Here is a 17,130-nt window from a genome sequence, read left to right as displayed (position 1 = left end):
AAGATCTTTTTTGTACAGTTTTCTGTGTATTCCTGCCACCTCTTCTTAATATCTTCTGCTTCTGTTAGGTCCATACCATTTCTGCCCTTTTATCAAGCCCATCTTTGCATGAAATGTTCCCTTGGTATCTCTAATTTTCTTGAAGAGATCTCTAGTCTTTCCCATTCTGTTTTTTTCCTTTATTTCTTTGCATTGATCACTGAGGAAGGCTTTCTTATCTCTCCTTGTTATTCTCTGGAACTCTGCATTCAGATGCTTATATCTTTTCTTTTCACCTTTGCTTTTCACTTCTCTTCTCTTCACAGCGATTTGTAAGGCCTCCCCAGACAGCCATTTGGCTTTTTTGCATTTCTTTTCCACGGGGATGGTCTTGATCCCTGTCTCCTGTACAGTGTCACGAATCTCCATCCATAGTTCATCAGGCACTCTATCTATCAGATCTAGTCCCTTAAATCTATTTCTCACTTCCACTGTATAATCATAAGGTATTTGATTTAGGTCATATCTGAATGGTCTAGTGGTTTTCCCTACTTTCTTCAATTTCAGTCTGAATTTGGCAATAAGGAGTTCATGATCTGAGCCACAGTCAGCTCCTGGTCTTGTTTTTGCTGACTGTATAGTGCTTCTCCATCTTTGGCTGCAAAGCATATAATCAATCTGATTTTGGTGTTGATCATCTGGTGATGTCCACTTGTAGAGTCTTCTCTTGTGTTGTTGGAAGAGGATGTTTGCTATGACCAGTACCTTTCTGAGCACAGGTAAATGCTACTGAAGAAACTTAAAATACACCTCAAAATAAGAAAATTGCATAATATATGACAACATGGATGAACCTGGAGGACATGAAACTTAGTGAATCACAGAAGAACACAGAATAAAATAGTTAAACTCATAGAGGCAGAGAGTAGAATGGTGGTTGCCAGAGGCTGGGGAGTGGGGGAGACGGGGAATTGCTACTCAGGGGGTAAAGGTATTAACTATACAAGATGAATAAGTTCTGAAGGTGCTGTGTCACATCATTCCTGTAGTTTACAGTACCATATTATACACTTAATTTGTTAAAAGGTTACATCTCATGTTAAATATTCTTACTACAGTTTTAAAAAATTATGACTTGGGAGCTAATACCATTTGAAAAAAAAAAGGTATCAAAATATCAGAACAAAGTATTTTTCTTCTGCTTATTTTCCGTGCTTATTTTCTCTTCTCCATAGCCCCCCTCATATTTTTTTATTTTGTATTTGGGGTATAGTTGATTAACAATCCTGTGGTAGTTTCAGGTGACAGCGAAGGGCCTTAGCCATACATATACATGTATCCATTCTCCTCCAAAGCTTCTTCCCATCCAGGCTGGCACATATCACTGAGCAGAGTTCCATGTGCTGTACAGCAGCTCCTTGTTGGTTATCCATTTTGAATGTAACAGTGTGTACATGACCATCCCAAGCTCCCATTCTTTCCCCCAGTAGCCGTAAGTTTGTTTTCTAAGTCTGTGAGTCTGTTTTGTAAGTAAGTTTGCTTCTTATCGTTTCTCTATTGACTCCACATATAAGGGATGCCATATGGTATTTCTCCTTCTCTGACTTGAATATGGCACTCTCTGTCTCCATCCATGTTGTTGCAAATGGCAGTGGCATGATTTTATTCCTTTTAATGGCTGAGTGATTTCCACTGTGTCTATGTACCAGGTATTCCTCAGCTGTTGCTCTTCTGATGGACATTAGGTTGCTTCCATGTCTTGGCTATTGTAAACAGTGCTGCGATGAACCGGTGCATGTATCCTTTTGAATCATGTTTTTCTCCAGATATATGCCCAGGAATAGGATTGCAGTCTTCCCCATGTTCTTGATGCGAAACAGTAAATGTTGGGGGGACAGAGTGTGGGGACAGGCCAGGGACTGGAAAGGGTTAAGTTCGGTGATGCCTTCGTTTGGAAGAGGGGCTAGTAAGACTTGACTTGAATCTGTGTTTGCACAGTAAGCACTCTAGTTTTGTTTTAATGACATGTTTATTTGGAGTAACTTATGGTAGGGAGACTAACGCTTACCAAGCTGTGTTTTCTGCAACTGTACAGGATTAGGGGGTCATGTACACCCCACCGTATCCCCCATCCTCCCAGTTTGTGGAGTCTCTCCTTTTCACCTACTTATATCTCCCATCACCTGTTGGCAAGTCCATTGTCAAGATAATGTTCTGTTTTGTTTTGTTTTAGTCTGGATGCCTTTGTGTTTTTTTTTTTAACGTATGTGTATTGAATACTACTACTGCAGATGGGTAGTATTACCTACCTCAGAGTGTTGTGGAAATGCTGTAAAGTGCTCAGAAAATGTTAGTTATTATTGTTATAACCATTTTCAAAACTTCCTTTTTTAGAAACTGATTCATCAGTACAGAAAGAACACAGAAACCAAACACCTGCTCCATCTGCAGCTCCAACTTCTGCTCCTTCTAAGTATCATCGAAGTCGATCTGGGGGAGCCAGGGATGAACGATACCGATCAGGTGAGAGGAAACTGAAAGTTACTGCTGGAACAGTTGTTACCTACTTTAGTGTGAACTGTACATCCTGAGAGCTCCTAATGTTTATTTTTTTCTCTTGAAGTGCCAACAGGTCTATATTATTTAATTCATCAGCCATTTGTTGAGTACTTGTTACATGCCAGATGTAGTAGGTACTCTTATTTTCTGGGGTTATAGCCCCAAATAAAACATGTCTGCCTTCAAGGCCAGCAGGGGAGCCAGGGAAGTACAAAGGCAGTGTGAATAAATAGATAAGAAAGCAGAGGGCAGGGGTCTCCTGAGATGGTACTAGGAAAGCTCAGTAGACTCTCTTGGAAGAGGCAGGTCTTTCTGTGTTTTTCAGGGCTATTGATTAGTCTCTTGACTCATGGAGTTGGAACAGAAACTTAACAGTGAAATTTCAGATTGGTAAACCCATAAAAAAGCAAAGAGGAATTGATGAGCCCCTTGATGAAAGTGAAAGCAAGTGAAAAGCTGGCTTAAAACTCAACATTCAAAAAACAAAGATCGTGGCAACCAGTCCCAACAGTGAGAGACTTTATTTTTGGGGGCTCCAAAATCACTACAGATGTTGACTACAGCCATGAAATTAAAAGACGCTTGCTCCTTGGAAGAAAAACTATAACAAACCTAGACAGCATATTAAAAAGTAGAGACATTACTTTGCTGACAAAGGTCCATCTAGTCAAAGCTATGATTTTCCAGTAGTCATGTATGGATGTGAGAGTTGGACTATAAAGAAAGCTGAGCGCCGAAGAAGTGATGGTTTTGAACTGTGGTGTTGGAGAAGATTCTTGAGAGTCCCTTGGACTGCACAGAAACCAAACCACTCAGTCCTAAAGGAAATCAGTCCTGAATATTCTTTGGAAGAACTGAGGCTGAAGCTAAAACTCCAGTACTTTGGCCCCCTGATGCGAAGAACTGACTCCTTAGAAAAGACCCTGATGCTGGGAAAGATTGAAGGTGGGAGGAGAAGGGGTCTACAGAGGATGAGATGGTTGGATGACATCACCGATTTGATGGACATTAGTTTGAGCAAGCTCCGGGAATTGGTGATGGACAGGGAAGCCTGGTGTGTGGCAGTCCATGGGGTTGCAAAGAGTTGGACATGACTGAGTGACTGAACTGACCTGAAACCTATAAACTTTATTTCTTCTCACCCAGAAAATACCCATGGTAAAAGAAAAGGCGATGTGTTGTGGCTAGCTGTGGGGGCACACTCCAGCTACACCACGTCCAGCACTGACAAGCAGAAGTGAATCATAGGCCTCAGGGCGTGTGGCATAGGAAGCCCGTCCCACATCCATCTACTGTCCTCTGCGCTAGGATAGTCTCTGTAGCACAGTTACTGTTTTAAGAACCAGCAGAATTAAGCCAGAAGACTAACTGGAATGTTATTTTACTTTCTCCAGATTTTTTTTCCCCCTGTTACCAACCAAGGTTACCTTATCCTTTTCTTGAACTGAAAAACAGGGTGTGTATCACACCCTCAAGAAAACGGCTTTAGAGGAAATGAGGAAAAGCACAGTTATGTTATGAGCTGCGATTATTAGATACGTATTTTCACACACTGGAAGGAAGGAAGGAGTGAAAAGTATTTGGTCAGAAAAATATTCTGTTACATGCCACACAGAAGTTTCCTTTGTACCTGCCTACCCTGGGGCTGATTGACAAGAGGCTTTCTCTGAGGCTAAGAATCTGAACCATGTCATGGCAGACCAAGTTAGGGAAATAACATCAGATAGTAAACCTGGAAATAGTTCATTATGGCTGAAACCTAGAAAGCAAGACCCAGAAAGAGGTGGGCGATGAAGCTGGAAAGATGATCAGCGGGCAAATCTTGAGGAATCTTGAATACCACTGAAGAATTTTTAGCAGAGCAGGAACACAGATTTGTAATTTGTTCTAGTAGCGTGGGCCAGCTGCACAAGGCCTAGCACATGTAAGAGTTAAATACGTGTTTTGGAGAAAGGAAGGCATAAAAGTAGTATTCGTTAGGGCATGAATCAGAGGGAGGTAAGGCTGGATTTGGAAAAGCTAATCAGCGGCTCCTGTTTGTCGCCAAGCCCCCAGGTGGGTTCCCCAGTGCCCGGTGTTGCCTTTAGAGGCTGGGGCTCAGGTGCGGCAGTAGTGAGTTCTCACCAGCCTGGAAGGCTTTTAGCTGCTAAAGCACTCACCCCAGGCCTGCTGGGAAGTTTTTTGCTTGTTCTTACAGCATTTAACAAAAAAGTTAGTAAGGAACCCCAAAGACGATTCTCTACACTCTGTGTCCAAGCTGATTACAAAGAGAAAAAAGTCTTTAGTGAGCTCATTCAGTAGATTAAAATTCTGACCTTCACCTTTGTTGTTTAGTCACTAAGTCACGTGCAGTTCTTTTGAGACCCCTGGCCTGTGCCTGCCAGGCTTCTGTCCAGGGGATTTCTCCGGCAAGAATACTGGAGTGGGTTGCCATTTCTTTCTCCTGGGGATCTCCCGACCCAGAGATCAAACCTGTGTTTCCTGCATTCTAGGCGGATTCTTTCCCACTGAGCCAGTAAAACCCAAGTATCTTTTCCATCAGTACTTTCAGACTTAGCCCAGTATCAGAAAGTGTAGTCTGAATCATACACGGGTTAGCAGACTGTGGAGACTCTTGGTTAGGTGCCAGGGTATTGAGGAGGGCTCAGTAGTTGGGTTTTGGATATTTGTGTCGCTGGGACTTCAGCCAGGGGGGTAGTACTGAGGAGGCCAGAGAGGAGGTAGAGTGGGGAACAAAGGCGATTTGAAAACCCTGAAGATAATAAAAATTCTGCAGTGCTGTTATGAGGAGGAACGTGAAAGAGGAGGCCTGCAAGCATGAATTTTGGCTGAAAATGACATTTTTAAAAGTGGAAGGAAATGCCTAACTAAATAGCAGAGAAAAACTCAGTGCACGCTGCAAATTCTGGCTTTCATGAGTAAGGAGATGAACTGAACTGAACTGAACAGTAGCTGCGGAAGTAGAGCAAAGAAGTTGTAGAAATTTATCAAGAGTTGAACTTCACCTCTTTGCTACTCCATTCATAGGAAGGCTTTTATTTACATGTCACATGCAAAATTAACTTAAGAATGGAGGGTATGTTTAAGAAAAATTATAAGCATTCAGATTAAAGTACACAAAAAGGGCTTGACATTGTTTTCAGTGAGTGTAACTTGAAACTCCTCTCTTATTTGGTAGAGGCTTATTAACACCTACAACATCTCAACCAGTCATAATCGAACTTAGTATTTCATGTTTCAGACATGGTATAAAGAGCTTACATTTATTCAGAGTTTAGATTTTCTGACCTGATTGTATTCTTTGCGCTTAGGCAAAAGGGTCTGACATTTCAAATGCACTTACTTAGTCACCTCCTTTTCCTGCCCATCAAAGCAGGATGCAATTTTCTACACACACGTTTTGTGGTCCCAATTGTGTAGAAAATACACAATTAATCTCTGAGATGGAAAGTGATTGGGTGGTAAGTCATTGTGACAATTTCTTCAATGTTAATCTTTTCAGTAGTTAGCCACCTCAAACAAAACAACAAAAACAAAAAAAGGACTTTTAAAGAGTAGCTGTATCACCTTACTGAGCTCAAACATTAGTGCTAGAAAATGAAACCCAACTTTCCCATGCTCCTGGCAGAGATGTCTGAAGTCAGCCGCGTCTGGGGACTGAACTTCGGAAGTGATTTCTCTATCAAATGATCAAGATGAATTGTATGTTGGCTGAAGGAGTCAAATCCAGTTACAAGAGCTGCCTGTTCTTATCGATGAGAGACTTTGCTAATGCAGTAACTGGACATCTCCTTTTTGACACAGGTGTAGGGGCCAGGGCTTATCGTGCTAGAAAATAAGTGAGTGGTTTGATATATTCTGTGTTCTGATGCTGCAGGTCCTGTGGCAGAGAAGAACATGCTCCGTATTAATTATCCAGACGTCCTGGGCCTTCTAAAGTTGACTAATGTGAATAAGTCCCTAGTTTTCTCAGTTTGCTCTCGCATGTTTTATGTCTCATGCAGCAATACTTTTGGAAGTGTAGTATTTTTAATTAATAAGTGTGAGCATTTGATGTGCTGTTTTTCTGTTGAGAAAGAGCTTTTTCTCAATATGCGCAATTAGTCATTCGTTTTCCAAGACAGCTAAGAACCATGGTTTCATCTAATATGAGAAGGGCACTTTTCACATTTTAGCATACCTGAAATCAGGATATCTTATTTTTTTAATCCTGGAGAATATCTTTTATATAACATGGCATCATAGATTCAGTAAAATATGTCTATCTTGATTCAACTAAATAAGTAAACCTTTAGTTCAGTTCATTCGCTCAGTCGTGTCCGACTCTTTGCGACCCCATGAATTGCAGCACGCCAAGCCTCCCTGTCCATCACCAACTCCTGGAGTTCACTCAGACTCATGTCCATCGAGTCAGTGATGCCATCCAGCCATCTCATCCTCTGTCGTCCCCTTCTCCTCCTGCCCCCAAGCCCTCCCAGCATCAGAGTCTTTCCCAATGAGTCAACTTTCACATGAGGTGGCCAAAGTACTGGAGCTTCAGCTTTAGCATCAGTCCTTCCAAAGAAATCCCAGGGCTGATCTCCTTTAGAATGGACTGGTTAGAGACACTAAAATAGTATAAAAATATAAATGCCGTATAAAGCTACTTCAAATTACTGCTACTTTTAAGGAAGTAGTAGTATTAAGCTACTTCCTTAAAAGTAGCAGTGCAAGAGTTTGGCACTGTCTTTTAAACTTTAAATATTCATACACGTTTACCCAGAAATGCTACTTCTAGGAATTTGCACATACACGTATACACAAAAATATATATACAAAAATGTTTGTTATAGTATTGTTCATTATAAATACAGTGATAAGTTATAGTAGGTCCACATAGTAGAATTCAATGAAAACTAGTTTAATGATCCTATGAAGTCTCATAGGAAAACGAGGTAGATTTATTTGTGCAAATATGGACAGACGTACAAAATACATTGTTAAGTAATAAATGCAAGACAGTATGTAGCACATGATGCATAATTTATGCATGTTAGTACTGTTATATATATTATGAAGTGCACAGGGGTAGAAATTGGAATAATTATATACCAAACTACGGGCTTCCCTTGTGGCTCAGCTGGTAAAGAATCCCCCCGCAATGCAGGAGACCTGGGTTCAGTCCTTGGTTTGGGAAGATCCCCTGGAGAAGGGAATGGCTACCCACTCTAGTATTCTAGCCTGGAGAATTCCATGGACTATACAGTCGCAAAGAGTTGGACATGACTGAGTGACTTCCACTTTCACTTTCAACTGTTCCAGCTACTGAGGTGGGCTTATTTCTGGGATGTGTATGTATATTAATTTTTTCTATTTTTGTTGTGGTAAAATATACATATAACAAAATCTGTATTAATTTTAAACAAAAAGTAACAAAGATGGTTTTCTGTTTTTTAAATTGTGGTATAACTGACATATGACATTAGTTTCAGGTATATAGCATAATGATTTGATATTTGTACGTGTTGTGAAGTGATGATCCTAGTAGGTCTCATTAACATCTGCCACCTTTCAAAATTAAAAAAATTGTTTTTTCTTGTTATAAGAGGACTTTTAAAAAATTTTATTTTTAATTGGAGGATAATTGCTTTACAGTATTGTGTTGGTTTCTGCCATATAACAATGTGAATCAGCCGTGCGTATACATATGTTTCCTCCCTCTTGAGCCTCCCTCTCTCACCCTAAGAGGACTTTTAAGATCTACTCTCTCAACATCTTTCAGATGTGCAATACAGTACTGTTAATTATAGTCATCATGCTATACATTCCATCCCATGGCTTATTTATTTTATAACTGGAAGTTTATAAAAGATAGGGTCTTTTTGATTTTTGAGAAATTCAGGCAAGGCTTTGTTTATTGGGACTTGTGCTACAGCTTAAGGGAGCAAAAACAATGTAAAAGATAGTTTTTAAAGTGATATCCATGGATAAAATATTTAAAGCCTTACGTCCATTGTTCTTCCTGATTTTTGCTCCAAGTGTGGATTCTTTTGACTTAATGCTGGGAGCTAAATGCAGCAATAAGTACCTCTGTCAACTTAATTGAAAACTAACTTTCTCTGTCCAAATATGTTCCCTGGTACAGCGACTTTTGCCAAAGTGGCTGCCACTGGCACACCAGGACCATTTTATTTCTTTATTAATACACTTCCTCATACCAAGAAAGATAAATTCAGTTCAGTTCAGTTTAAGCAAGCATCTGTTGTAGACCTCCTACAAGTTGAGCACAGTTTCAGTGCTAGAGAAACACAGATGAAAACACAGGAAACCTTTGTATAAGGTATAGTCAGCAGAGAAGAGGGGTTGACAGAGGAAGGAGCCTGAATACCAGGCCCTGTTGGGGGCAGGATTTGTGGAGGTGGCAAAGTCTGAGCCATTTTGAAGAATGAATAGCTGTTTGCTATATAGCTATTCTAAACTAAAGAAATGTAATTGGTAAAAGCAGGGGAATGTGAAATGCAGAATTTCACTGCTCCTCCCCACCAGCCCATACAGTAGTGCCAAAATTAATGTGATATGCTAATGTTCTAGAACTTAATAGTTGCTGCCTCTGCTGTAATTAAAAATGGCGAAGTGGTCAGTACCTTAGAAATTGGTAAAAATGGCATGACTACTAATAGGTTTACAGATAACTCCTTGAACTGTACATCTCTACTTAAATGACTCAGTCCACCCACACACCTGCGTTTCAATCTGTCCGTATCTGTCTGCCTGTCTGCCTATCTATAGTAACGTCCTAGCAGGTAAGGGCACTGGGTGTTTGTTCTGCCCTTGGTCCCTGAAGCCCAGCTGTGCCACTTTTGTACCATGTCTTAACTACTTCATAACAACAAGCCAAGAATAGGAGCAACTACTTAAAATATGTGAAGTAGCATTTTCCACTTATCTTTTTCGAAAAGATGAAAAAACATGGCCCATTATTATCCATAGATGTGGGGAAATGGACATTCTCCCATCTTGTTGGTAGAAATGTTATTTCTTTTATTACTAATGAGATTGGACCTTTTGGAATATGCTTATTTTCCATTTGTGGCTTCTTCTGTAAACCACTTGTCCATTGCCTAAACCTGCTTTTTCTAAATTGAATTCTTTTTTTTTTTCCTTATATTTTTGTATGAGTTTTACTAGTCCTAGGGATACTGATATTTAAATTTACTAGAGGTAGTAACCAAAAAAAAAAAAAGAAGAAAAGACAGATCGATTAGAGGTATAAGAATTAGAAAAGAAGGAAAACTGTATTTGCAGTTGATAATTCATTTAGAAAACCCAGGAGAATTGATGGCAAAAGTAACTTAATGAAATAATTATATCAAGTAGCAAGATATGAAATTAGTGCAGAAATCAGTAGCCTTCATATTTGCTAATAATAACAAATGAAAGTTGAACAAATAACAGTTGAAAGATGTATTGATAGAGCAAGCCTCATTTACAAAAGTAATAAAACATATTTAGGTATAAACTTCAGGAATGTATAAAGCCTTTATGATGGAAACTTTAGAACATCCTGAATGACACACAGTAGGCGTGATAAATGGAAAGTCATCCCTTATTCTTAGATAGGATGATTCAGTATCTCAAAGATGTTAAGACTCCAAAAATTATAATTTTAATCCAATCCAGGTAAAAACACTATCAAATTTATTTATGGAGCTAGAAAAAATATTTTTGAAGTTCAATTTGAAAAGTAAACATGTAAGACTAGCTAGGAAACACTCAGAAAACCTACAAGAGTGACTATATCTGTTTTAATATCTAGCAACATACTCCAAAGACTGTAATTAAAACAGTGTGGTATGATACACAAATTGGCAGACAGACCACTGGAATAGAATAGCAAGTTCAGAAATAGACTGCAGTACATCTGGGGTTTAGTATATGATAAAGGTAGCGTTGCAAATCACTTGGGTGAGAAAGTACTTTTTGATAAATTATGCTACAACAACTGGAAAAAAATTAAGTAAACCTATTATCTCACACCAGATATGAGCAAAAACTTCAAATGGATCAAGGATCTTTATGTAAACAAGAAACCATATAAGTACCTAAAGAAAATATTAGTCAATTTTTTAAATAATCTAAGGTTATGAAAAGCCTATGAGAAGACTTTCTAAGACTGAAAATCCAGATGTATTAGAAGATACAGAAAAGAAATGTTTATTGTGGTAAAAACACATGAATTTACTCTTAGAATTTTTAAGTGTATATTATATTGTTAACTGTATGCACATTGTTATACAACAGCTGTTTGGAACCTTTATATCTTGCATGACTGAAACGTTATATCCATTGATCAATAATTTCTTCTTGCCCCAGTCTCTGCCAACCACTATTTTGCTCCCTATACCTGTGAATTTTGAGTACTTAGATACCTCTTAAAAGTGGTATACATTAGGGGTTTTGTGTGTGTGTGTGTGTGTGTGTGTGTGTGTGTGTGTGTGTGAGTGACTGGCTTATTTCACTTAGCATGTCAAAGTTTCCTTTTTTAAGGCTGAAGAATATTCCACCCTTAATACATAATGTAGTATGTATATACTACATTTTTTTAATCCATTCGTGGACATTAAGTTGTTTCCACATCTTGGCCATTGTGAATAATGCTGCAGTGAACACAGATGTGTAAATATCACTTTAAGACTCTGCCTTCAGTTCTTTTGGATGTATACCCAAAAGTAAGATTGTTGTGGGCAGTTCTAGTTTCAATTTTTTTGTGGAACCCCCATAGTGCTTTCCGTAGCAGCAGTAACATTTTACAGTCCTGCTAACAGTGCATGCAGGTTCCACTTTCTCCACATCTCTGTCAGCATTTGTGATTTTCCTTTTTTTTTTTTTTTTAAAGTGGCCATTTGTCTTCTTTGGAGAAATATCAGTTCAATTCCCTTGCCCATTTAAAATTGAGTTCTTTGAGATCTTATTGTGATTGAGTTGTAGAAGTTCTTTGTATATTCTAGACAGTAGCTCCTTACTCAGTGTATGATTTGCGAATATGTTCGCCCATTCCCTGAGTTGCCTTTTCACTGTTGTTTCCTTTGTTATGCGGAAGTTTTAAAGTTTGATATAGTCCTAGTTCTGTTTTCAGCTTTTGTTGCTTGTGCTATTGGTGTCACATTCAAGAAATTATTACATTCCAAGGTCATGAAGTGTTTTTCCCTAAGAATTTTATAGTTTCAGGTCTTATGTCTAGATCTTTAATCAATTTTGATTAATTTTTGTGTATGGTGAAAGATAAGGATCCAGCTTCATTCTTTTTTACATACGGATATTCCAGTTTTTCCATCACCATTTGTTTCTATCAAGGCTGTCATTTTCCCATTGTATAGTCTTGACCCCCTTGTTGAAGACTGTTCAGCTGTGTACGCCAGAATAATTTCTGGGCTCTTTGTTCTGTTTCATTGCTCTATATGTATGTCTGGATGCCAGTGTCATAGTCTTAGTTACTATAACTTTGTAATATGTTTTGAAATAAGGTAGAGGGAAGCCTTTAGCTTTGTTCTTTCTCATGATTGTTTTGGCTCTTTGGGGTCCTTTGAGATTCCACATGCATTTAGGAATTTTGTTTTCTATTTCTTAAAAAAATGTCATTGAGATTTTGACAGAAATTGCGTTAAATCTCTAGATTGCTTTGGGTAATATGGATGTTTTAACAATATTAAGTCTTGCAGTCCTTAATGGACTTAATGTTAATCATAAAGTGTCTTTCCACTGATTTGTCTTATTTCTTTCATCAGTGTCTCATATTGTACAAATCTTTCACCTCCTTGGTTATATTTATTCCTAAGTGTTTTGTTCTTTTTGATGCTATTGTAAATTTTTACTTTTCTTTTCAGATGATTCATTGTTATTGTTCAGAAACACAACTGATTTTTGTATGTTGGTTTTTCTATCTTGCAATTGCTGAATTTATTTGTTAGTTCTGACAGTCTTTGTGTGTGAGATCTTTAGGGTTTCCTACGTATAACATCATGTCATCTGTAAACAGAAACAATTTTACTTCTTCTTTTTCAACTTCAGTTCAGTTTAGTTCAGTCGCTCAGTCGTGTCTGACTCTTTGTGACACCATGAACCGCAGCACACCAGGCCTCCCTGTCTGTCACCAACTCCCGGAGTTCACCCAAACCCATGTCCATCAAGTCGGTGATGCCATCCAACCATCTCATCCTCTGTCGTCCCCTTCTCCTCCTGCCCTCAATCTTTCCCAGCATCAGGGTCTTTTCCAATGAGTCAGCTCTTCACATCAGGTGGGCAAAGTATTGGAGCTTCAGCTTCAGCATCAGTCCTTCCAATGAATATTCAAAACTGATTTCCTTTAAGATGGACTGGTTTGATCTCCTTGTTGTCCAAGGAACTTTCAAAAGTCTTCCCCAGCACCACAGTTTGAAAGCATCAGTTCTTCGGCACTCAGCCTTCTTTATGGTCCAGCTCTCACATCCATACATGACTACTGGAAAAACCATAGGTTTGACTGTATATATATATATATATGAACCTTTGTCAGTCAGCAAAGCGATGTTCTGCTTGTGAATATACTGTCTCGGTTTGTCATAGCTTTTCTTCCAAGGAGCAAGCGTTTTTTAATTTCATGGCTCCAGTCACCATCTACAGTGATTTTTCCTCTAATCCTTGTTATTTCCTTCTTTTGCTAACTTAGGTTTTATTTTGTTCTTTTCTTGAGTTTGTTCAGTTGTGCATTTAGGTTACTGACTTGAGATTTTCCATAAAATCTTTAAAAAAACCACAAACTTTTGCATGGCAGCAAACCACTGCAAACAATAGCAAACGATAAACAACAAACTGAAAGAAAATATTTCTAACATTTCTCAGAGATAAAGGGCCAATATCTTTTATATATGAAGAGTTTTTAAAAATCAAGGGAAAAGACTAACACCCCCAATGGAAAAATGGTGAGGTGCTGTGAACATTCACTTCACTTTCAAACAAATATTAAATGGCTCTTAAAATCCTCTGTAAAGATGTTTAATATCAATAATGATTTTTTTAAAGTGCAAATTTAAAGTATACTGAGGTGCCATTTCTCAGCCACTGAAGTGGCAACAGTGAAAAGATAGATAATATACTTTGAAGGCAAGTCAGTGGGGAAACAGGCTCTCTTATACATTGCTGATAGTACTACAGTATGATAAAGCTCTTTCAGAGGGGAATTTGGAAAGATGTAACAAAATTTAAACTGTATTTGATTTTTGACTTAGGAGTCTCATTTGTAGGAATTTATCCTGAAGATATATTCTCATCAGCATAGAAGTGTATTTGCACAGGGCTGTTTGTTGTATCATTATTTGTAATTGTAAAATATTGCCCACACATAGGACAACAATTGAATAAGCTGTGGTATACAATGAAGTGCTATATATGCTACTTTAAAAAAAGAATGAAGATCTCTAGTAGCTGATACAAAATGAATTCCAGGATATACTGTTAAGTGAAAAAAGCATAGTGCAAAAAAGTACATATTGTATGCTGCCTTGTGTGTATGAAAGGCAGGGATATGGAAAAAATATGGTTATTTTTTGCACAAAGAAATACAGGCAGGATAAATCAACAAGGAGTTTGGTTACCTATAGTGAGTGAGTGGATTTGAGGTAGAAGTGGCTGTTGTGTGGTAGGTACCTACCTAGTGTGTGGGTTTTTCACACCCATCAGTTCTCCAGATCTCTGCAGATAGCAACTCACTGTCCTGCAATTTAATTCATTTCTGATATTAACTACCTGCAGTTAGTGGAGACCCCACAGGCTAATTTCCACAAGACTGCCCCTACCTTTGGGCTCCCTCGGTGGCTCAGATGGTTAAGTGTCTGCCTGCAATGCAGAAGACGTGAGTGTGATACCTGGGTTGGGAAGGTCCCCTGGAAAAGGAAGTGGCCAATCACAAGTACAGACCTTCCTTGACATACAGTGGGGTTACATGCCAATAAACCTATCATAAGCTGAAAATATTCTAAGTTGAAATGTATTTAATTGGACACCTGATGCACAGAGCTGACTCACTGGAAAAGACCCTGATCCTGGGAAAGATTGAGGGCAGGAGCAGAAGGGGGTGACAGAAGATGAGATGGTCGGATGGTATCACTGACCCAATGGATATGAGTTTGAGCAAAATCTGAGATGGTGAAGGACAGGGAAGCCTGGCATGCAGTTCTTGAGGTTGCAGAGAGTTGGACACAGCTTATTGACTCAACATACAACAACAATCTACTGAATATCATAGCTTAGCCTTGTCTGCCTTAAATGTGCTCAGAACACTTACATTAGCCTACAGTTGGGCAAATGGAATGGCTGTATGTTTACAGAATGGTTTTAAGTGTATCAGCCATCTGTGATTGTGTGGCTGACTGGGAGCCATAGCTTGCTGCTACTGCCTAGCATCACAAAAGAGAATCATATCCAGGAAAAAATAATTGAAAATTCGAAGTACAGTTTCTATTAAATGTGTATTGCTTTTATAGCATTGTAAAGTTAAAAAAAAAAAAGAAATCACTAATTGAATTTATCACAAGTTGGAGACCATCTGTAGTGTTTCCACATTGCTTCCCTCTGGCCAGTTTGGCTATATGGGGTTGTTTAATTCAGCAGGTGGGATCTTAGTTCCTGGACTAGGGATCGAACTCATGCCTCCTGCATTGGGAATGCAGAGTCTAAACCAGTGGACCACCAGGGAAGTCTCTGTTCAACTTGGCTCTAAATCAGAATTCCCACCACCCCCTCCTCAAGTTTCATTATTTGCTATAATGGCTCATTAAACTCAGGAAAATACTTAATGTTACCAGTTTACTATAAAGGATAGAAATGATCAACCAGATGAAGAGGCTTATAGGGCAAGGTACAGAAGAGTCCCAAAAACAAGAGCTCCTGTCCCTGTGAAGCTTAAGGTACATTACCCTGCTGGTACAAAGATGTGTTCACCAACTCAGGAAGCTCTCCAGATCCCTTACTTTAGAGGGTTTTTTTTTTTTTTTAAATGGAGACTCCATTACCTAGGCATGCTTGATTAAATAATTGGTCATTGGTGATTAGCTCAGTCCCCAGTCCCTTTCCTCTCTCTAGAGGATGGAGGGTAGGGCTGTAAGTTCTAAGCCTCTAATCATGACTTAGTCTGTTCTAGGGTACTGCTGTTCATGTGACTCCACTTTAGGAGCTGCAGTTTCTTGATTCAGTTTAAACTTACAGCCCCCTCCCCACCCCCGCAAATGACCTGATTAGCCCAGCTCTTACAAGGGACAGTCTTTCAAGGATTATTTGCATATGTAGTTTGGGCCAGTTCCTTGAAAAGAGGGAATTTCTCTGAACCTGGAAGCCACCTCAGAAGGATCTGCCTCAGAAGGATTTGCTAAGAGTTTTTTGTTGTTGTTGTTGTTTTAATCAAAGCACATGGACTTCCCCGGTGGTCCAGTGGCTAAGACTTCGAACTCCCTGTGCAGGGGGTGGGGCTCGATCCCTGGTCAGGGAACTAGATTCCACATGCCACAACTAAGAGTTCACATGCCACAAGATCCCACATGCCTCAGCTGAGACCTGATGCAGCCAAATAAATAAATTTTTTAAAAAAAATCAAAGCACAGTCCAAAATACTGTGTATTATATGATCCTATTTTGTAGCAGTATAGATTGAGTTTTGGCGTGGGAGTGGAGAATCAAGAGTTTTCTCTGGATATGTTAATTTTGCGATCGTTATTAGACATTCAAGTGAAGAGCTGTGTTCTTTTGTGGGCAGAGTGGCAAACAAGTACCCCTGGCGCTTGTATTTTCTACATCAGAATCAGCCCTTCTCTTCTGTGGTATAGAACTGAAGAGTGTCGGCTCCTTTCAGTTAAGCAGATTCTGGGCTTGAACAGAGAGCGTCCTTTGGGTACCTGCATCCCATGCATTCCATTCAGAGGTGGGGTTCCCAGCTGGCCCTGATGCATGTTCCATTCTTCCTCTCACTACACACCCAGCCCCCTCTCCATCAGCTTCTCTGCTGTGTTAAAGGGCCTTCTCATTGTTCTGGGCTTCATTTTCCTCTCACGTAAATTATCCTTGACTACTCCTTTGGTCTGTATTTCCTATTTGCTGTAACACAAATGATAAATAAAAGTCACCTAAATATCGCCTTTTAACAGCTGAGGCAGTGATAGTTCAACTCAAAGAAGTAAACACTTTGAGAGCCAGGAGCTAATAAATGCAAATTTTTAATCTTTCAGATATCCACACAGAAGCAGTTCAAGCTGCACTGGCAAAGCATAAAGAACAGAAAATGGCTTTGCCCATGCCAACCAAAAGGCGGTCCACGTTTGTCCAGTCTCCTGCGGATGCCTGCACACCACCTGGTAGGTTTATCAGGAGCTTTCTCTCTGACAGTTACTACTTTGATGTTTCTTAAGTTCTGTTTTTTCTTTTCTGAGGTAGGAGCTAGAACTCTGTCCTCGTCATCAGAAATGTATGAGTACACACTGAAGGTGACAGGTTTTGATTATTGCATTGTAAACAGCACACAAAAAAGGCCTTAAGAGTAAAGCTGTGTTTTTTTTGTTTTTTTTTTTTAATTTTCTTCTGAAATTCCAG

General features: G+C 39.2%; 1 protein-coding gene across 5 annotated transcripts in view; it reads left to right on the top strand.

Annotated features, from left to right (window-relative positions):
* The window catches only part of DIP2B (disco interacting protein 2 homolog B), a 230,844-nt gene that overhangs the window by 132,078 nt on the left and 81,636 nt on the right, over positions 1-17,130 (top strand). For all 5 annotated transcript variants that reach the window (XM_060412600.1, XM_060412599.1, XM_027967334.3 and 2 more), the window contains exons 3-4: positions 2,374-2,502; positions 16,770-16,895. In XM_060412600.1, the coding sequence (XP_060268583.1) occupies positions 2,374-2,502; positions 16,770-16,895 (255 nt within the window). The remainder of the gene's footprint in view (positions 1-2,373; positions 2,503-16,769; positions 16,896-17,130) is intronic.

The sequence above is a fragment of the Ovis aries genome, chromosome 3, assembly GCF_016772045.2.
Source record: "Ovis aries strain OAR_USU_Benz2616 breed Rambouillet chromosome 3, ARS-UI_Ramb_v3.0, whole genome shotgun sequence".
Taxonomy (NCBI): domain Eukaryota; kingdom Metazoa; phylum Chordata; class Mammalia; order Artiodactyla; family Bovidae; genus Ovis; species Ovis aries.
This window is presented reverse-complemented; position numbering and strand designations above follow the sequence as displayed.